Source organism: Coregonus lavaretus (assembly GCF_964263955.1).
Source record: "Coregonus lavaretus genome assembly, chromosome: 7".
In the NCBI taxonomy this organism is placed as follows: Eukaryota; Metazoa; Chordata; class Actinopteri; order Salmoniformes; family Salmonidae; genus Coregonus; species Coregonus lavaretus.
This window is the reverse complement of record NC_139994.1, coordinates 26600799-26622644: the sequence shown is the minus strand read 5'-3', so window position 1 is coordinate 26622644 and position 21846 is coordinate 26600799. Positions and strand designations below refer to the sequence as shown.

Here is a 21846-nt window from a genome sequence, read left to right as displayed (position 1 = left end):
CATCTTCCAACAGGACAACAACCCTAAGCACCCAGCCAAGACAACGCATGAGTTGCTTCGGGACAAGTCTCTAAAGGCCCTTGAGTGACCCAGCCAGAGCCTGGACTTGAACCCGATCGAACATTTCTGGATAGACCTGAAAATTGCTGTGCAGCGACGCTCCCCATCCAACCTGACAGAGCTTGAGACGATCTGCAGAGGAGAATGGGAGGATCTCCCCAAATACAGATGTGCCAAGCTTGTAGCGTCATACCCAAGACGACTCAAGGCTGTAATCACTGCCGAAGGTGCTTCAACAAAGTACTGAGTAAAGGGTCTGAATACTTATGTAAATGTGTTATTTCCGTTTTCTATTTTTAATAAATTTGCAAAAATGTCTAAACCTGTTTTTGCTTTGTCATTATTGGGTATTGTGTGTAGATTGATGAGGGGGAAAAACAGTTTAATCCATTTTAGAATAAGGCTCTAACGTAACAAAATGTGGAAAAGTCAAGGGGTCTGAATACTTTCCGAATGCACTGTATGTTCATTCATGATAGCCTTTTACAGCCATTTCAGACAGGTTTCTCTGGAACTGTGTAATAAACCATTTTCATGGGTGGAGGGCTTTTCCAAAGGGCACCATTCATTACACTCTTGTCTGCTGGCTCATGTGTACATGTGTGGGTGGGGATTGTCTACATGTGCCTATATTTGCTCACCAATATTTGTGCTTAAATTGAATCAGCGTGCTGGTTGGTGTGTGTGTTTGTGTGTGTGTGTTAATACATCATTTAGATACTGTTCACACATCTCTTTTTGTGTAAGTAGACATATTACCATTCATCTGTTCAACTGGAACCAATCCTCCATGCCTTGTCTGAGCTCTAAGCGTTCTTTAAACTGAGTATAAATACTGCAGTATGAACGGCAAAAATCATGGAATTCAGTGCTAATTGAATAATGTCCGAAATTTGTATAAAGGTTTACATTTAGGTTTTATTTGTGAGTTATGCTACTTCAGGGATCTGAACATAAGGGCTGGTTTCTGGAAACAAATTAAGCCAAGTCCTGGACTAAAACCCATAAGATACTCAATGGAGAGTCTAGGACTATTTTTTGTCTAGGACTAGCCTTAAAACGTGTCTGGGAAACCAGCCCCATAATACGATACGATATACTTTGTCCATTTACATGGAAATTAATTTAGTGATGTCAGCATACAAATTCACAAACACAACACAATATATTACTACATGCAGGACGGAAAACTAGAAATGTAATACACAAGTCAGACATTTACATTTCCACATATTCAAAGTCTCTGCAGCGTACTGTCCAACCGTTCATTGGGTCTGCATCTGTCCTATGTCCCACTGTTCAGCAGCCTGATGGAATGAAACTTGCTCTGCTCCTATTCTTGATGAACAGTGGGACCCTTAATCTCCTTCCGGAGGGCAGCAGCTCAAAATGCTTTATTCTTTATTACCCCTTCAATGTATACATGTTTGAGCATCATTACATTATTAATCTGTTGGCTAGAGGTTGAAGGTAATGCTATTGAGAGTATTGGATGAAGGCCTACTTTGGTTTATTAATCAGTATTTGATGGGCCATCATAACACTCTGGCTAAAATAATCCTCTCACTGGGGGGTTGGGGTGAAATTACTAGATGAACCATATAACTGAAATGGATGGAAGAGAAACAAAGCAGAGCTCTAGGGTTTATGACCATACATTTATGGATCCATGAGAAGTCTTGTTGAATATGGAGCCATGTTCTTTCTACCCATTTCATTTTTGTTTGCGTGATTCATGCATTTAAATTCACTGCATTTATTCAGTCATTGCATTGAATCTGAAATGCCATTTGCGATGCTAAAATGATGATCTCTCAGTAGGAAATCAACACATACTGGAGAAGCCATATTAAGTGGGTGGCATGGTGAATTCATGCAGTGCATATTTCATGTTATTCCTCGCCCAGTGATGTAAATGATGTCGGCGGGTGCCAGGGAGATTGAAGTGCAGCGTCATTGCCTCAGTCATGTTGTCACGGTAACCACAGTGGCAGGCTAGTGCTGTGGATGAACAAAAGGGCCTGAGTGAGGCGCTGAGAGACGGCAGACGTCAAACGTATTCCTCCTCTCAGGGGGGTTGGGCTAGGGCACTAATCAATCACTCAAGAAATATCACCTTGAAAATGACAAGTCTGACAGTGTTCTATCTGGTTAACCCCACTGCCCCATAAACTGATTGTTCGGCCCCATTTATCAAGTCATGGTTGCTATCCTGTCCGATCACAGTAAAAAGGCCTACAGTATGCATTACCTACTGTGTTTTCTATGTTCAAAACAGTAGGGTTGGGGGTAGTTATTTGAATAATTCAGAGAGTGAATTGAAATGCTGATCTTGAATCTAAAAATGTATTACTCAAAGAGTGGAGGAAATTGAGCTGGAATTGAATCAACCCACCTAAGTGGGTTTAACCCTTGTCTTCCTGTGCAGATCTCTTCATCAGTCATGGACATACTTACGCGAACACACACACACACACACACACCTAAGAAGACACTTGTGTTTGCCCACTCAGCGAGCATGTCACTCCCAGATAGAGTTCGTTCTCTGTTGACGTCCACAGCCTCTAGCCTTCTAGCTGTTGTGAGGCCTTGTTAGCTTGACCCAGACTGCCCTGGTGACTGATGTTTTCTGCATGGCCCCCCAGACCATAGCTGGCTAGCTACCACTCTGGCCTTTCACCACCACAGCCCTGCATTTAGATGTTAGAGGCCTGGGAGGGGAGGTCTATGCACTTCAACCAGAGGCCAACATGTACTTTAGAGGCCAATAGGACTTTAAACAGGCAGGCTAACCTACAGTCACCTGCTTCTCTGGGATGAAGAAAAAACAAAGAGAAGTGTCAGTTCTATATGGGACATTTCTACATTTGCAATGTTCTTGCACCTCACACTGAATAAGCCTTCAATGTCTTAGTACTAGCAGCAAAGGCAACTCTCACTCAATCGATGGGATTCTTGAAGGATTCTTATGATTTTTTAAGTCTGTTACACTTTTTAGAACTCTTCGGTTTACTGTAGTTCAACTTGGCTCATGGTAGCCTACTTTCTCAACAGAGATACCGCAATGCAGTATTGGGACTTTGAATTGAACCCAGTTTGATCCTTACTGTATCATATGCCTGTGGGATATTGTTTACATACAGTGAAAGTGAGAATGGGGTCTACAATCGCGGTATGGGTCTATGGATTCACTTTATAGATCTCTCCCATTGTTGCTCTTTTATCTGAGATTTTATCAGATATGAGCTTGCGGACATGTTGCATTATAAATGTGTTTGTGTGTGTACGCCTCATCCTCACACTTTCTCCTTTTATTTCTTCAGAGCAGTTACCCAGTGTGGGATGACTTCATCAGCAAGGCCGGGAAGCTACAATCACAGCTCAGGTAAACAAACAAACAAACAAAACAAAGACACACACACACATACTTACTGTGCGTCTCTATTTTTCTGAATACACACACACATGCATGCGCACACACACACACACCATTTACCCAACCTCCTCATAAAAAACCCAATCCCTCTTCTTCAAATGTTCTTCATTATCTGTCTAGATTGTCATATACACCCCGCCCTGGTCTTGTCAGCGTGTTTCTGGATCATTGGGCTTGGCACCGGCTTACAGTTGTGCATAGTCACAGCTGAAGGTCATGAGAGTGAAGGGAGAAAAAAAGGGAAAAAATCAATTAACCTTTCATCAACTTAGATTAATGATCAAATCATAAAGTCATTATCTCAGCACGGTAGATCAGTGCAGCGCACCAGAATATTTTATTTTAGGCCAACAGTTACACTGGGTTAACCCGCTGAAAAACGTCTCTACTTTGTCGTCCCGCTGAGGTGTTGTGGGAAAAAAAGTGTTCCTGAGAAATCCTGACACTGATGTGACAGAAGCCAGACAGAAATGTCCTCCCACTAGCCTCTTGGACTTTTTTTCTCAAGACAAAGGAGATGATTGTGGACTACAGGGAAAAAAAAGAGCATGCCCCCATTCTCATCGACGGGGCTGTAGTGGAAAAGGTTGAGAGCTTCAAGTTCCTTGGTGTCCACATCACCAACAAACTATCATGGTCCAAACACACCAAGACAGTTGTGAAGAGGGCACGACAAAGCCTATTCTCCCTCAGGAGACTGAAAAGATTTGGCATGGGTCCTCAGATCCTAAAAAATTTATACAGCTGCACCATCGAGAGCATCCTGACTGGTTCTATCACCGCCTGGTATGGTAACTGCTCGGCCTCCGACCGCAAGGCACTACAGAGGGTAGTGCGTACGGCCCAGTACATCACTGGGGCCAAGCTTCCTGCCATCCAAGACCTCTATACCAGGCGGTGTCAGAGGAAGGCCCTAAAAATTGTAAAAGATTCCAGCCACCCTAGTCATAGACTGTTCTCTCTGCTCCCGCACGGCAAGCGGTACCAGAGCACCAAGTCTAGGTCCAAAAGGCTTCTTAACAGCTTCTACCCACAAGCCATAAGACTCCTGAACAGCTAATCATGGCTACCCAGACTATTTGCATTGATTTTTCTCATTCAACAAGTCCCCTTGCATCCATAGTTTTATATTCGCACCCTTACTCTCAACAGGTAGAGCAAAACAAGTTAACATTACAAACAGTACATGCATTTTTCTAGTTTTCTAGTTGAATATTATTCAGCTCTTTCTCACCACATGGTAAATGGTGTGTCTACAATAGCTTGTGTGTGAAGCCTTTTTTTGCATCTGCAAACTGCACCGTGCATGTACACGCTTATGCAACACACACCTCTGCAATTTAAAACAGTAGCAGTTCACCAACTACATGCGAAAGGAAGTGAGTTCCGGAGTGCCAAAGGGCAGATGTCCATACCCTCTGCAGTTCCAATTGTGTGTGATCTAGTTCGGGTGTTTTTCTAACATCGTTTTAAAGGATAATTTTGCTTTTTTAAATGGCATGTTATAAAAGGGTCCAGACCCTTTTTCAGCGATTCACTTCCTTATCCTCGTTGTGCAGTACAGGGGTTCTGAAAAAACATGAATAAATGCTCCAAAAACACCCATATAAGTCCCTTTTAGCGCCCCCGTACTGCACAAGGACGAGGAAGTGAATCGCTGGTTGGGCTAAGTTTCTCAAAAACAAGTGTCTGGACCCTTCTACAACTTTCCATTTACATCAGCAACTTTAATTGGGTGTAAATAAAGCTACGTTTTAAAAAATCTCATCTGAACGTAGAGTAAACAAGCCTACTCTTTAGGTTACCATACTCTGCTTTAAATTACTAAGAATGCATGCCTCCACTTAGCCTTCAGTTTTTCTGAGCTCAAATTAAGTCGTTACTTCATTAAGAATGAGAGAAAAGCAACCTTTGGATTGCACATTGTACAAAAGAGTACCATCATGCAGCATGTGGCTCAGTTGCATTTCCTGAAATGATTTATGACATCAAATTGGTTGATGATACCTTGCCTACCTACTGAATTCAATTTCAATTCAGTTTCTTGTCAACAAAGGTCAGTCTCTACTTGATACAATTTCAAGGATGTCTGGAACAGAACATTTTGTAATGGATTTGTTTCTCTGGCTGCATGGTAAGCTCAAAATGCAGAATTGCAAGGGCATAGAGGTAAAAAGACCTCAACAATAATCCAGGATAAATCTACCGTGACCCCTTTATCCATACTTTTGTACCCCCATGCAGTTTGGTTGCTTTTGGTTACCACCTAAGGGGGGTTGAAATTGTGTAAATATGGCAATGGTTGAAGATTAACATTTTCATATTGTTGGATGGTTGGATTCAACCCCAGTCTTTCCCCTAGTTCAATTTCCAGGCGGGTGCAAAGGCCCCCAAAGCAACATCCATCCCCCATCCTGGCCCTCTGGCATCAAATTGTCAATTGAAACCAATAGAAGCCCATACTCTTTTAGGTGGGGGGGCAACAGAGCTAGATGGAGGGACCCACCCCACCTATACAATTGTAGGGGAAACACTGACCCAACCATGGCCAGACTACTAACTCTGTCCTCCCCTTTCCCTGAGCATATGGGGCTTCTAGTGAAGTGATTCAAACCATGGTAAATATGAGTGTTGTATGGTTGTTGGCCTATATTGTACATACTGTATGTTCTGCTGCCAATAACAATCTAAATGGTGACCAGCTGTGTCTGTCATCTCCCAGGACGACAGTTGTCGCGGTAGCCGCCTTCCTGGATGCCTTTCAGAAAGTGGCTGATCTGGCAACCGGCAGCAGAGGTAAGCAGATGTGCCTCATAGTCGGGGGGCTATGAAGTGTGTGTGTGTGTGGTTTGGAGGGCGAATGGCAGTGGGGTATTGTAGGGGCTGGTAGTGATGCTAAGGACACATTGACAGAGGAAACCATGTTTTCTCCTTGTTGCTGTGTGCTGTTGTAGTCTTTCATGTTCTATGTATAAGAGTCTGGTTGTCTTAATCATTTAGAATGATTTACAAAGATCCACATCACAATAATGTATCTGCACCTCTTTAGCCAGCTCTCTGCTCATCCTTTCATTTGGACTTCAAAGAGCCATTAATAGTCATGTTCACTCACCCTCCTGTTAACCTCTAACCTCTAAACTCTTATCTCTAACCTGCCATGCTGGCAGACACTTGAACCCTGAGCTGTCCTCCTCATTGATGGATGCATGTACAGTATATCCATGTCTTGATTTCTACATACCCAGTATCCTAATACACTATGAAAGCGTATTCGTCAACAAACGGCCAAATGTCAACATAACTAGAGCTGCCTTGTCATTTCTGAAGGCATGATACTACCTAACTGACGATGTGGGGAATATTTTTGCCATACACACTTGTATGTGGTAATAGTTAGTGTATTACATTTATGACAGCCTCACGAATGCTATATGAATGTCTTCTGAAGGAGTAGTCTCCCTCACCCTCAACAATCTGAACTGTCCATCAGCAGGACTTGTGGTCCTAATGTGGTTGACAGAGTGTTTGTAACATGCAAGAAGGGGTAGTTTGTGGTTAGGTCAGGGTTGGTCTGTCTGCCCACTACAGAGCACTGTCATGGTCACTGACTGTCACAGTGACAAAGCGAGCCACAATCAGGCAGTCACTCATCGCTTAGCTAATTTAAGGGTTAGTAGGTCAGTGGAGCATTGTCATGTAAATGTGAAGGGTGTCACATCTTAAATTGGTTCCTAGAACTTTCATGTTCCCTCAAACACTTGAAGTGTTTCAAGTGTAAACATGAGAAGATGGTTCAAAAACACGACCGCACCTTCCTGGGCGGTTGAACTGTGAACTGTGGTTGTGGTCGCTTCTGTGACGGTGCAGGTTTGTTTTGTGATCGCTTTTATGTGGTGAGACTGAGCACCTCAGAGGGTTTACAGTTGAAGTTGACAGAGAGTGCATGTCCTGAATAGAATGCACTTCCTTTGGAGACTTTTGTCACTTTTAGTGGTAAGGTGTGATACACGGCAGTGGACAGAGTAAAGTGAGAACGGTGACCTCCTTTTCAATAACATGTTAATAACATGCTCCTACCCACAGTGATTTCCAAGGTTTTAGGACATAACAAAGGAAACACATAGGCCTTTATTATCAACATGTAAAATGTAAGTAAAAAAAAATGTTTTTTTAATCTCCCTTGGCTTTCATTATAAAACCCCTCTGATTCTTCACTAATATGATCTCATCCCTTCCAATCCAAATACATGCTTTTCAATACCTCAGTAATGACATATTGTAATGCCACATGCTTTTATTCAGTTCTATAATGGCTATTGAATCTGGCTGCCATAGATTTAGTTCAATCTTACGTAAGCTACATAACCCTATTTCTACATTTCCACGTATTTATATCCTCTGCTGTATATTATCACAGCCAGACAGTAAGACGCTCACAAGTCCAAGGCCACAGTGGGAGGCCTTTCAACATAAAGGATGAAAGCTCAACATCTGACAATACCTTTCAACTGGGTAGGTGTATGGGAATATCAACCCAACACAGGGAGGAGTCACAGTGGAAATAGCCACCAGTAATAAATAAAAGCATGTTCTTATACTGAGCACCTCAATCCAGTTTGTCTATGTGATTTCTTTCAACACCAGTTTTATAATAGGCTATTGTAAATCTGTTATATAGTATTGCCTAGGAGAGCGATTCTCAACTGGTGGTTCAAAAAGGTTTTGAATGTGTCGCGATTGTCTGAGTAAAAAAACGACTTAAACTAGGTAGAAAGTGTGTAGAAATTATAATGAACTTATAATGTTGTTCCCTTGTCATATAATATCAATATAGCATAAAAATTGTTTTGCAAATTGTATTTTGCCTAATCTTTTTCGCGATGCAAATATTGGGTCGTGACTGAGACAACCTGGTTCAATTTGGGTCCCGAGGCAAAACCAGTTGAGAACCACTGGCCTAGGAGAGTAGGTTGAAGAATGAGATTGTCTGCCACAGCGTAGTCCTAATGTGTAATCAGCATGCGTATGTTTACAGATATCTTTGTTGTACGATAGGTCCGTCTTTGCTCCATGTCAACATACATTGTCATATAAACATGAAAACGTCATTATGGGAGGTTCCATAGTTAGTCACACTGCACCGTGATTAGCCATTTGCTGTCTTTGTGTGCGAGTCCCTAGATTGACTGAGTGTAGGGAGGGCCATTTTTCAATCTAAAGTGGAGGACACCTAAAATAGCAGAGCTTTGCCCTCCTTTTTATTCGTCTCTTTCATTACTCGGTCTGACTGCCTGGGTGTGGTGTGAGACAGGCCGTATGATAACCACTTACGGTCAGGGTGGTGACCACGGTCAGGGCACAACACAACGTCCAGTCACGGCTTTGTTTATGCGACACACAGGGCCACTAATGTTGGTCTCTTTTGTGCCCTTTGTTTGTGCCTTGTGGGTCTTACAGGGTAATTTGTTCCAATGCGTGTTACATATTATCCACTTACGCAGTCCACCAGCCTTTGAGTAACTAGAAGGTTCCTAAAGGATAGGCCTACAATTGTCAGTGCCCAGCCCAGATTGTCTAAACTAGCACCTAAAACAGTCACACTACTCGAGTCCACACCTCTATCCTTTATCCTTAATCCAGGATAAACACTCCTTTAGTAAGCTACGCTATGCCCCCACCTCATTTTCATATTTATCTGCGTCTCAAAGAGGCCGTCACGAGCGGGTGGCCATATGTGATTGGCTCCTGTCCTGTCCATCCACACAGCAGCTAGTCACAGCCAGACCGGTGCTCATGGCAACAAGTATGGAAATCAGGAGGGCTGGTCCCACCTCTGGAGCCATGCTGCAGGAGTCCTTAGCAGCTCAGCAGTGGGAGGCAGCATACACAATAGGAGTAGACCATTATGAAGAGCAGTGCATGACATAAGTGTGTTATGACACCTGACATAGGACTTTGTTAATGTTGATGAGCCCTTGTTCAGTGTGATGGAAATGTGATTTCAATTTCCAATGGATCTGAACACAGAGGTTTGTGAAGGTGATGATTGCTTGCGCCAGATCATGTGATAAGCCCTTTGTGTTATTTAATGGTATTTGGCACTCAAATCTAATGCTAAGTGCACCATAGAACTAGAAGTTACAGAGCATTCATCACTTCCAAAAGCAAGTGTTAAACACGTTTGCTACTCTAGCACACTCACATTGAAATTTCAGTTTGTATGCAACAAGCATTCAACAGCTAAATCCATCCTACTTCCTCTGTCTTTATATGAAAACCTGTAGACGTAGTCATTCTGCCTGCTCTATTTCTACATCCACCTATTTGCTATGTATTGTGTGGGTGTGGTTGCCATGACGCCCCACTGCCAGGAAGGATTCCTTTATTCCGGGGTGTTGTGGCAGCAGCCGCGCCAGATGTCAGCAACCCTTCTGTGTTGCCTTTGAGAGATTTAGATCATGCAGGTAAAAAGGGCTAGCCTGGTCCCAGATCTGTTTGTGCTGCCTTGCCAGCTCATTCACGTGACAATGACTATAGGTGTGGTCAAGACAGCATAAACACAGTGGCGTAGCGCAGTTTCGCGGGGCCCCCCATGGGGCAGAGAGAAAAATTTGCAGTATTATAGCTTATCTCATGCCCTGAGGCTGTGAGAAAACGTTGCTGTTTTTAGAGTTTAGGGATTCTTGAAAGACGGGACAACATCAACTTTTTTTCCACATATTTTCTTAATATTATCAAAATGTAAAATATATTACATTTACATTACATTTTAGTCATTTAGCAGACGCTCTTATCCAGAGCGACTTACAGTCGGGAATTGAACCCACAACCCTGGCGTTGCAAACGCCATGCTCTATCAACTGAGCTACATCCCTGCCGGCCATTCCCTCCCCTACCCTGGACGACGCTGGGCCAATTGTGCGCCGCCCCATGGGTCTCCAGGTCGCGGCCGGCTGCGACAGAGCCTGGATTCGAACCAGGATCTCTAGTGGCACAGTTTGCACTGCGATGCAGTGCCTTAGACCACTGCGCCACTCAGGAGTACGATAACCACTTTTGATAGACCAAAGTATAAGCTATCACACCATGTAAAGGAACAACCTCCTAATTATTGTTATTTTTTCATAAAATGCAACTCCGGCAGACACCATGAAAGGCATTTCATTTGTACAATTATTGTCCAATAAGTGTTTAAAGGCCTTGATTGTTTAATTGTTGACGTTAGACAAAAATCGGACAGTTGCTTTGTGGCTCTAAAACCTAATGAAATGTAACATATTTGAACCAAAATGCATATTCTATCAGGCAGATGGAGTTGAAAGTTTATGATTGTGACCATGTTGAATTCAAAATTGTTTGTTTAAATCTATCAAAAGTAGAGAACTTTAGAGACCGTGAGTGGTCTTGTTGCACTACATGTAATGATGACATGAATAAGGGTCCTTATGGTATAGCTGACCCTGCTCATTCCTGATTCATTTAGGATTTTAGACAAATCTGCCAGTTGACAAAATCTCCGCACACATCTTTTAGGAATCACAGTTATGAGATAAATAGTCACAGGGGGCTATTGCAAGAAACTACAAAATATCATTATTCAGTTAATATCCATTATTGACACTTTTTAGAATTGTTAACACTTTTTTGGAGTTTGAAATTGGGATCCTTTGCTCCGGACAAGGGCATTTCCAGGCATAGAGCCGACATGGAAATTCATAACATTGAAAGTATTTTGAAAATTTCCAAAACAAATCTTTTCCCTTATAAAATTCCCCTAAATGTAAACATTAAGCTCATATAATGCAACAAAATCCATTCTGTTTAACTATTAAAAAAAAAAAAAAGTGTTCCTGCCAAAGGATTGTCCACACTTTCAAGAATCTCTGAGCTAATTTTCTAATATTCTGCACATTTTGTCATGAGGCTGAGATAAAATGTTGCACTTTGAAAGCTAATTTCCTGTCATTCCCCAAAAATATTTCATGCTATCTGGGGGGCCCGACCTCAGGTAGGTTGGGGGTCCCCAAAGCTTGTTGACCCTCACCTTGCGGGGGCTGCAGGGGTGTGTGCTACGCCATTGCACAAACAAATCCAGGATAAGAAAGTGTCTGGATGTAGGTGACAGAGGTGAAAGGGTTTGATGATTCACTAAGATATACTGTAAGATCAAGGGGTGTGGAGAAATTACTGTTGCAGCAGGACTTGCATTAACGTCACATGCAGTGGTTACATTTGGAGTGAATGGAGTGGGGATGCACAGTGAGTGGTCCCCACACAGACAGAAGGACAGGTGTGCCAGTCAGGGGGAAAGGCCTCAGTGCCATCAACTGTACAGATGGATTCCTTTGCCAGCTTTTATGATCTCACCTCTGCAAAAGAGAGAAATAATATTTACTGCATCGCGCAAAACAGGGCATTTTTATAATCTCAAGAGATTTTCAGTGCAAATTTTCACTGTAAAGGGGTAGATTTGTTGAATTGTTTGTGCTAGTGTAAAGGTAGAACCAATTATTTAACAAAGGAAATATAACAAATAGGGTTGATCAAAAGGTTTACTGTAATATCAAAGGCTTACTAAGGGAATGCCTGAGACCTAAAGGTCAAATGTAAGTCGAGGCAACTTCATGTCCTAGCTTTGTTTTTGTTTTTTAGGCCCTATTGAAAATATCAGTGCAAATTTTGCACTGGTAAATCACATACTAGTAAATTACATTTTGTAGATTAATTAAATTTTGGGGTTGCTTTTGCTGAATCCACTTTCCTTAGTAGCTAAGCCTGTTAGACAGAGATTTACCTGGCAGTTTTGGCCACTGTCCAATTTCAACAACTGTCAATGCCAATGAACCTAGCAGCTCACCCTCAAAGTAAACCTCCCTGTAGTCCCCGCAGTCTCTTTTTCTAAGCCCACAACTTTGCCTCAAACCTTTGTAGCTCTACGAAGCTCTACTCCCGACCCACCCACCACTACCCCGTGGGTGAAATCTACAGCAAAGGGATTATTTCTTCTGAATAATTTTACATTAGTTGTTTACCACAAGGTCATCAATTATTCAGTAAGAGAAACCTCAGTAGATTCTATTAGATAATTAAGTCAGGGTTGAGGGATAAATCCTAGGCGTTGCACTCGACCTACAAGTGTATTCTCCCTGCAGTTCACTGAAAAGTCGGTTTGTGGCAGTGGTGTGGCCAGGTCTCTTCCTGTTGCATGCACAAACTGCCCTATAGTGTCATGGCTGGCTCGTTCCCCCCTGAACCCATTTCCCATAAGGTACTCTGGGAAACACGAGACCGCTATGTGTATACTCTACTCTCAACTCAGTGGCCACGTTCCAACAATCTCATATCCTCCTAACCTCGTCTCCTCTCCTTCAGTGCCACTGATCTGAAAGGACTTGTTCCAAACAGTCTCAAATATCCTCATTCCGTCATCTCCCATCCTTCACACCTACTGATCTGAAAGGACTTGATAGGTGAAAGTATCAAGGCAAAATCAATATTCCATGCATTCACATGTCAGAGGCCACAAAGGAAAGGAGATGAGGAAAGGAAAGTCGAATGTGTTCCAATGTGTATGGTCTGGCAGAGTTGATAGGTCAACAAGCCCCACCTGTCCCTCTGTATATAGATTATACTGGCATTAATTGAGAGAGTGTAATAATATAATTACAAGCGGGCTGTCATGGTATGTAGCATAGCAACAGCCGGCGGAGTTCCTGACGTCACTGTGCACTTGATCAACTGTCAGTATGTTTGGAGTGGAGGGAATGTGCTCTGCTTCTCTAGATGCATACATGAAATGCCTCCCGCAGATTCAGTGCTATGTGTATGATGCAATCTACATGGTTGGCTAGGCTAGTAGAAGGAGTGATGGTAGTGGAGATCTGAGGCATAAAGGACAAGTATTCTCAGACTGCCTGTGATGTGGTCAGTGGTACAGTAGCCAATATGAAGGATAGGAGTGTTGACAGAAACCCATAGCTTATGGCACCATATGATATACTGTAAGAGGGTGGTATAACAACTCCTGTCGCACTCTCTCTCTCTTTCTCTCACACTCTCTCTCTCTCTCTCTCTCGCTCTCACACACACACTCTCTCTCTCTCTCATCCATGCATGCATTTAGTCCAATCCAGTTGTTATCATTCAATACCCTAAATTGTGACATCTCCAAACATTTTGCTATCTAATTCCCTTGCAAGCAGTGTGATTTGGATAGCTGGCGAAGCACACTCCATCTATGCAATAGAACAGCGACTGTAATTCTTTGTAACCAAGCCGATAATGAAAATAGCTGAACACCTGTATCCAACTATCCACGTTGCCCTTTCTCCTGTAGCATGTTTGGCTATGTTTTCCCCCAGCTGACTGTACAGCCAGAGTACATGTTTGAATTATTGAGTAGGATCACCCAGCAGGTGAGTCTCTGTGTTCTTTCATGTGCTTCACATCACCCCACGTTTAATTAGTTATGAAGCCCTGCTCATCTCTGCTCGTTAGTGTGAATCAAACAGAATAATTTGCCGAACTTGCGTCTGTTGATATCTACTTTATTGAGGAAAAAATGTACTTGCTATGACTGTGATGTGGTTGTCTCACCTAGCTATCTTAAGATGAATTAAGTAACTGTAAGTTGCTCTGAATAAGAGCATCTGCTAAATGACTAAAATGGAAATGTAAAGATGTTGGTCTGTTACCAAGGCCCAGTATAGCCCGGTAGTTGTAGCCACAATGGAGTAGATGGTAGAAGTTTGTAATAGAACTGGTCTAAGGTCAGATATTGTATTTTGGTTCCTAATGGTTGAGGTAAAGGTTGGTGTAGGGGAATCTGATCCTTGATCTGTGGTTAGAGGTATAGATGTATGAGGAGCTCCATATCATGGTAACATGCCATCCTCTACAAGATCTTACAATCGCCAATGGCACTTGTCATGAAATGTGAAGCCCACATTATGAGATACTACTACTTGTTTATACACTATTATTCATTGTCTGAAGCATGTCATCACACAAATTAGCAGTCTACTGGTGGAATCCTATCGTGAAAGCCTACAGGGAGAGATGCCAGGGGATCCTAAGGGAGAGTAGTGGTCACCAGGGGAGCAGAGCATTTTGTGAAGGTTGAACAGGTCTTCAATAATTCACACGCTGCAAGACTGACTCACAAAGACTCATAAAGCACAAGTGGACTTGTTGGCCTTCTTGTTTCACTGGTTTGTGACTTTTGAGTTGCAGATTACAAATACAAAATTATGTTGAATTTAAGTCAAAACAAAGTTGATAGTATGTCACTGATCTCTTGATTGACTCCCAGTTTCACCAATCTTTTTGCTATAACATGTTGTCATTTGTCAAGGTCGAGGTAAGGAGTAGACCAAGGCGCAGCGTGATGAACAAACATACTTTAATTAGTTAAAGCATCAAAATACAAAACAAAACACGACTCGTGACGTCCACGGTATCAATGACCGAACACGGAACAAAAACCCACAACCACAAAGGGAAAACATACAGTTTAAATATGGCTCCCAATCAGAGACAACCAGCCAACAGCTGACACTCGTTGCCTCTGATTGGGAGTCACTCAGGCAAACATAGAATACAACAAACTAGAATGAACACCAACATAGAAATACACACATAGAAATGAACACACCCTGGCTCAACATAATGAGTCCCAGAGCCAGGGTGTGACAGTACCCCCCCCTAAAGGCGCGGACTGCGACCGCGCCTCAACTAAACAAACCAGGGGAGGGCTGGGCGGGCATACCTCCTCGGCGGCGGTTCTGGCTCCGGCCTTGACCACCACCCTCCAATACACCCCCCATAGTACCCCTGGTCCAGTCTGGCCCCGCCGGCTGGAGCAGGACTGGACTTAACAGGAGCGATCCTTACCAGGCTGTCGACTCGCACCCCTGGCTTGGTGCGTGGAGGAGGAACGGGCCTTACCAGGCTGACGACGCGCACCCCTGGCTTGATGCGTGGAGGAGGAACGGGCCTTACCAGGCTGACGACTCGCACCCCTGGCTTGGTGCGTGGAGAAGGAACGGGCCTTACCAGGCTGACTTCTCGCACCCCTGGCTTAGTGCGAGTGGCAGGAACAGGCCGGACCGGGCTGGCGACGCGCACCGTAGGTTTGGTGCGAGTGGCAGGAACAGGCCAGGTCGGGCTGGCGACGCGCACCGTAGACTTGGTGCGGGTGGCAGGAACAGGCCGGGTCGGGCTGGCGACGCGCACCGTAGACTTGGTGCGGGTGGCAGGAACAGGCCGGACCGGGCTGTCGACGCACACCGTAGGCTTGGTGCGTGGAGCAGGGACAGGCCGGACTGGGCTGGCGACGCACACCGTAGGCTTGGTGCGTGGAGCAGGGACAGGCCGGACTGGGCTGGCGACGCACACCGTAGGCTTGGTGCGTGGAGCAGGGACAGGCCGGACTGGGCTGGCGACGCACACCGTAGGCTTGGTGCGTGGAGCAGGGACAGGCCGGACTGGGCTGGCGACGCACACCGTAGGCTTGGTGCGTGGAGCAGGGACAGGCCGGACTGGGCTGGCGACGCACACCGTAGGCTTGGTGCGTGGAGCAGGAACAGGCCGGGCTGGGCTGTCGACGCACACCGTAGGCTTGGTGCGTGGAGCAGGGACAGGCCGGACTGGGCTGGCGACGCACACCGTAGGCTTGGTGCGTGGAGCAGGAACAGGCCGGGCTGGGCTGTCGACGCACACCGTAGGCTTGGTGCGTGGAGCAGGGACAGGCCGGACTGGGCTGGCGACGCACACCGTAGGCTTGGTGCGTGGAGCAGGGACAGGCCGGACTGGGCTGGCGACGCACACCGTAGGCTTGGTGCGTGGAGCAGGGACAGGCCGGACTGGGCTCGCGACGCACACCGTAGGCTTGGTGCGTGGAGCAGGAACAGGCCGGGCTGGGCTGTCGACGCACACCGTAGGCTTGGTGCGTGGAGCAGGGACAGGCCGGGCTGGGCTGGCGACGCACACCGTAGGCTTGGTGCGTGGAGCAGGGACAGGCCGGGCTGGGCTGGCGACGCACACCGTAGGCTTGGTGCGTGGAGCAGGGACAGGCCGGACTGGGCTGGCGACGCACACCGTAGGCTTGGTGCGTGGAGCAGGGACAGGCCGAACCGGGCTGTGGAGATGGATAGGAGGCCTGGAGTGAAGAGCGGCCACCACCCGTCCTGGCTGAATGCCTACCCTCACACACTCTGTGTGAGGCATCCGCACAGGACGTACAGGGCGGTACGGTGGCCGCCTGGTGGCCTTCTGGATCCGCCCCCTTTTCTCCTCCGTCAGCCCCGTCGTCCATGCCGTGTGCCCCCCCCTAAAAAATTTCTGGGGTTGCCTCACGACCGTCCGACGACGACCCTGATCACGCCGTAGCTCCTCTCTACGGCGCGCCTCCACCGTCTCTTCTCCCGGCGCTTCCTCCCATGTCCAGCCCAGGAGCTGCCCCTGGACACGCTGCTTGGTCGTTGCATGGTGGGTTTTTCTGTCAAGGTCGAGGTAAGGAGTAGACCAAGGCGCAGCGTGATGAACAAACATACTTTAATTAGTTAAAGCATCAAAATACAAAACAAAACACGACTCGTGACGTCCATGGTATCAAGGACCGAACACGGAACAAAAACCCACAACCACAAAGGGAAAACATACAGTTTAAATATGGCTCCCAATCAGAGACAACCAGCCAACAGCTGACACTCGTTGCCTCTGATTGGGAGTCACTCAGGCAAACATAGAATACAACAAACTAGAATGAACACCAACATAGAAATACACACATAGAAATGAACACACCCTGGCTCAACATAATGAGTCCCAGAGCCAGGGTGTGACATCATTGAACGTGAACCGGATGCTCTGCTATCCAATGCTGGTAGCAGCAGAACATAGTGCTTGGGTGGAGTGTATAAGAGAAAGGCTACCCTCTTCTACCTCAGAAACATTATGTTCCATTTATAATATTCGAATCCCGCATTGGGACAGTTTACAGTAAACTCAGTACAGTGTTTGTGTTAACTTTCACGGTGTACCATTTCCTTGAATGCACTGTTGTTGTCTCACATTAGCCAAAATAAACAATGTTCCTAGAACACTGCAGCATAGCATTTTAAAATGAGAGTACCTCAGGGAGGGACACAGTTACTGTATGTAATGGAGTAGGGTTGTCTGACAACCGTTTCTCAGTGCTTTGTTGCACAGCACAGTACATCATAATAAATCCATTACTGCTTTTGTAGTACTTGGTGCACAAACAACACACACCTCGTCCGACACAATTTCCACAAACAGCACCACTCACATGTTGGCAAGCCTTCAGGTAGCTAGCTAGAGAGAGCATGATTCTATAGATACTGTAAATTGCCTTAGATCCAAGATATACTAGATACAGTGCCTTGCAAAAGTATTCACCCCCCCCTTGGCGTTTTTCCTATTTTGTTGCATTACAACCTGTAATTTAAATTGATTTTTATTTGGATTTCATGTAATGGACATACACAAAATAGTCAAAATTGGTGAAGTGAAATGAATAAAATAACTTGTTTAAAAAAAATCTAATACATAAATAACGGAAAAGTGGTGCGTGCATATACAGTGGGGAGAACAAGTATTTGATACACTGCCGATTTTGCAGGTTTTCCTACTTACAAAGCATGTAGAGGTCTGTAATTTTTATCATAGGTACACTTCAACTGTGAGAGACGGAATCTAAAACAAAAATCCAGAAAATCACATTTTATGATTTTTAAGTAATTCATTTGCATTTTATTGCATGACATAAGTATTTGATACATCAGAAAAGCAGAACTTAATATTTGGTACAGAAACCTTTGTTTGCAATTACAGAGATCATATGTTTCCTGTAGATCTTGACCAGGTTTGCACACACTGCAGCAGGGATTTTGGCCCACTCCTCCATACAGACCTTCTCCAGATCCTTCAGGTTTCGGGGCTGTCGCTGGGCAATACGGACTTTCAGCTCCCTCCAAAGATGTTCTATTGGGTTCAGGTCTGGAGACTGGCTAGGCCACTCCAGGACCTTGAGATGCTTCTTACGGAGCCACTCCTTAGTTGCCCTGGCTGTGTGTTTCGGGTCGTTGTCATGCTGGAAGACCCAGCCACGACCCATCTTCAATGCTCTTACTAAGGGAAGGAGGTTGTTGGCCAAGATCTCGCGATACATGGCCCCATCCATCCTCCCCTCAATACGGTGCAGTCGTCCTGTCCCCTTTGCAGAAAAGCATCCCCAAAGAATGATGTTTCCACCTCCATGCTTCACGGTTGGGATGGTGTTCTTGGGGTTGTACTCATCCTTCTTCTTCCTCCAAACACGGCGAGAGGAGTTTAGACCAAAAAGCTATATTTTTGTCTCATCAGACCACATGACCTTCTCCCATTCCTCCTCTGGAACATCCAGATGGTCATTGGCAAACTTCAGACGGGCCTGGACATGCGCTGGCTTGAGCAGGGGGACCTTGCGTGCGCTGCAGGATTTTAATCCATGACGGCGTAATGTGTTACTAATGGTTTTCTTTGAGACTGTGGTCCCAGCTCTCTTCAGGTCATTGACCAGGTCCTGCCGTGTAGTTCTGGGCTGATACCTCACCTTCCTCATGATCATTGATGCCCCACGAGGTGAGATCTTGCATGGAGCCCCAGACCGAGGGTGATTGACCGTCATCTTGAACTTCTTCCATTTTCTAATAATTGCGCCAACAGTTGTTGCCTTCTCACCAAGCTGCTTGCCTATTGTCCTGTAGCCCATCCCAGCCTTGTGCAGGTCTACAATTTTATCCCTGATGTCCTTACACTGCTCTCTGGTCTTGGCCATTGTGGAGAGGTTGGAGTCTGTTTGATTGAGTGTGTGGACAGGTGTCTTTTATACAGGTAACGAGTTCAAACAGGTGCAGTTAATACAGGTAAGAAGTGGAGAACAGGAGGGCTTCTTAAAGAAAAACAAACAGGTCTGTGAGAGCCGGAATTCTTACTGGTTGGTAGGTGATCAAATACTTATGTCATGCAATAAAATGCAAATTAATTACTTAAAAATCATACAATGTGATTTTCTGGATTTTTGTTTTAGATTCCGTCTCTCACAGTTGAAGTGTACCTATGATAAAAATTACAGACCTCTACATGCTTTGTAAGTAGGAAAACCTGCAAAATCAGCAGTGTATCAAATACTTGTTCTCCCCACTGTATGTTCACCCCCTTTGCTATGAAGACCCTAAATAAGATCTGGTGCAACCAATTACCTTCAGAAGTCACATAATTAGTTAAATAAAGTCCACCTGTGTGCAATCTAAGTGTCACATGATCTGTCACATGATCTCAGTATATATACACCTGTTCTGAAAGGCCCCAGAGTCTGCAACACCACTAAGCAAGGGGCACCACCAAGCAAGCGGCACCATGAAGACCAAGGAGCTCTCCAAACAGGTCAGAGACAAAGTTGTGGAGAAGTACAGATCAGGGTTGGGTTTTTAAAAAATATCAGAAACTTTGAACATCCCACGGCGCACCATTAAATCAATTATTAAAAAATTGAAAGAATATGGCACCACAACAAACCTGCCAAGAGAGGGCCGCCCACCAAAACTCACGGAACAGGCAAGGAGGGCATTAATCAGAGAGGCAACAAAGAGACCAAAGATAACCCTGAAGGAGCTGCAAAGCTCCACAGTTGAGATTGGAGTATCTGTCCGTAGGGCAACTTTAAGCCATACACTCCACAGAGCTGAGCTTTACGGAAGAGTGGCCAGAAAAAAGCCATTGCTTAAAGAAAAAAATAAGCAAATATGTTTGGTGTTCGCCAAAAGGCATGTGGGAGACTCCCCAAACATATGGAAGAAAGTACTCTGGTCAGATGAGACTAAAATTGAGCTTTTTGGCCATCAAGGAAAACGCTATGTCTGGCGCAAACCCAACACCTCTCATCACTCCGAGAACACCATCCCCACAGTGAAGCATGATGGTGGCAGCATCATGCTGTGGGGATGTTTTTCATTGGCAGGGACTGGGGAACTGGTCAGAATTGAAAGAATGATGGATGGCTCTAAATACAGGGAAATTCTTGAAGGAAACCTGTTTCAGTCTTCCAGAGATTTGAGACTGGGACGGAGGTTCACCTTCCAGCAGGACAATGACCCTAAGCATACTGCTTAAGCAACACTCGAGTGGTTTAAGGGGAAACATTTTGAATGTCTTGGAATGGCCTAGTCAAAGCCCAGACCTCAATCCAGTTGAGAATCTGTGGTATGACTTAAAGATTGCAGTACACCAGCGGAACCCATCCAACTTGAAGGAGCTGGAGCAGTTTTGCCTTGAAGAATGGGCAAAATTCCCAGCGTATGGATGTGCCAAGCTTATAGAGACATACCCCAAGAGACTTGCAGCTGTAATTGCTGCAAAAGGTGGCTCTATAAAGTATTGACTTTGGGGGGGTGAATAGTTATGCACGGTCAAGTTTTCTGTTTTTTGTCTTATTTCTTGTTTGTTTCACAATAAATAAAAAATTGCATCTTCAAAGCGGTAGGCATGTTGTATAAATCAAATGATACAAACCCCCAAAAAATCAATTTTAATTCCAGGTTGTAAGGCAACAAAATAGGGAAAATGCCAAGGGGGGTGAATACTTTCGCAAGCCACTGTAGATAGCTATACTAGATGCTATCGGCAGATCAAAGCCATAGGTTTGGCAGCGGAGGCCCAAACAGAGAGTGGTGCGGTGCCCGAAGCAGGTAAACATGATGGAACGGTAATATGAATCACAGTGTAAACACAGGCCTCCCAGACAGTTTTGCGTGTTTGTGTGCACATTCTGGGTGCTTTCTCTGGTTACTGGGAATTCAGAAAATCAGTTGAGTAACTTTGTATGCATTTAGTTTTCTTATTTGATGTGACTTTGATCCTGGGAGTAGCCGTGCCTATCAGGGCGTAGATGTTGCTCTTTGCCTCCCGATCACACTCCCAATGTTCCTAATTTCCAAGTTTTATCTACTAATGTTTATGAAAGCGTTATAGAGCATGGCCTCAACAGGCTTCAACCATGCAGACCACACACACTTTGGCTGGGGCCCAATTATCTTAATAGACATAAAAGCACTTGAATAGAAACACCCCTCTCTCTCTCTCTCTCTCTGGTCTGATATGATGAATTCATGGCTGGTTTGTTTAGTATGCGTTTTGCTTTCGTGGCTAGCCAGGGATCCAGAAGCCAGCTGGTCAGAAGTGTGTTCAGTCCCGCTCCGGAAATTGGGCGTCGTTAAATCCATGCTACCCTGAGGGCACGATCACCCCTATTTCCATATCAGACACACATGCATACATGCTTGTGTGTG

The 21846-nt window shown here is 44.8% G+C and overlaps 1 protein-coding gene across 1 annotated transcript in view; it reads left to right on the top strand.

The window, feature by feature from the left end:
* Nucleotides 1–21846, top strand: part of LOC311132290 (protein MTSS 1-like) — a gene marked incomplete at both ends in the record, with an annotated part of 60051 nt that overhangs the window by 2214 nt on the left and 35991 nt on the right. The window contains 2 exons of the mRNA XM_084165527.1: nucleotides 3384–3445; nucleotides 6219–6292. Of these exons, the coding sequence (XP_084021653.1) occupies nucleotides 3384–3445; nucleotides 6219–6292 (136 nt within the window). The remainder of the gene's footprint in view (nucleotides 1–3383; nucleotides 3446–6218; nucleotides 6293–21846) is intronic.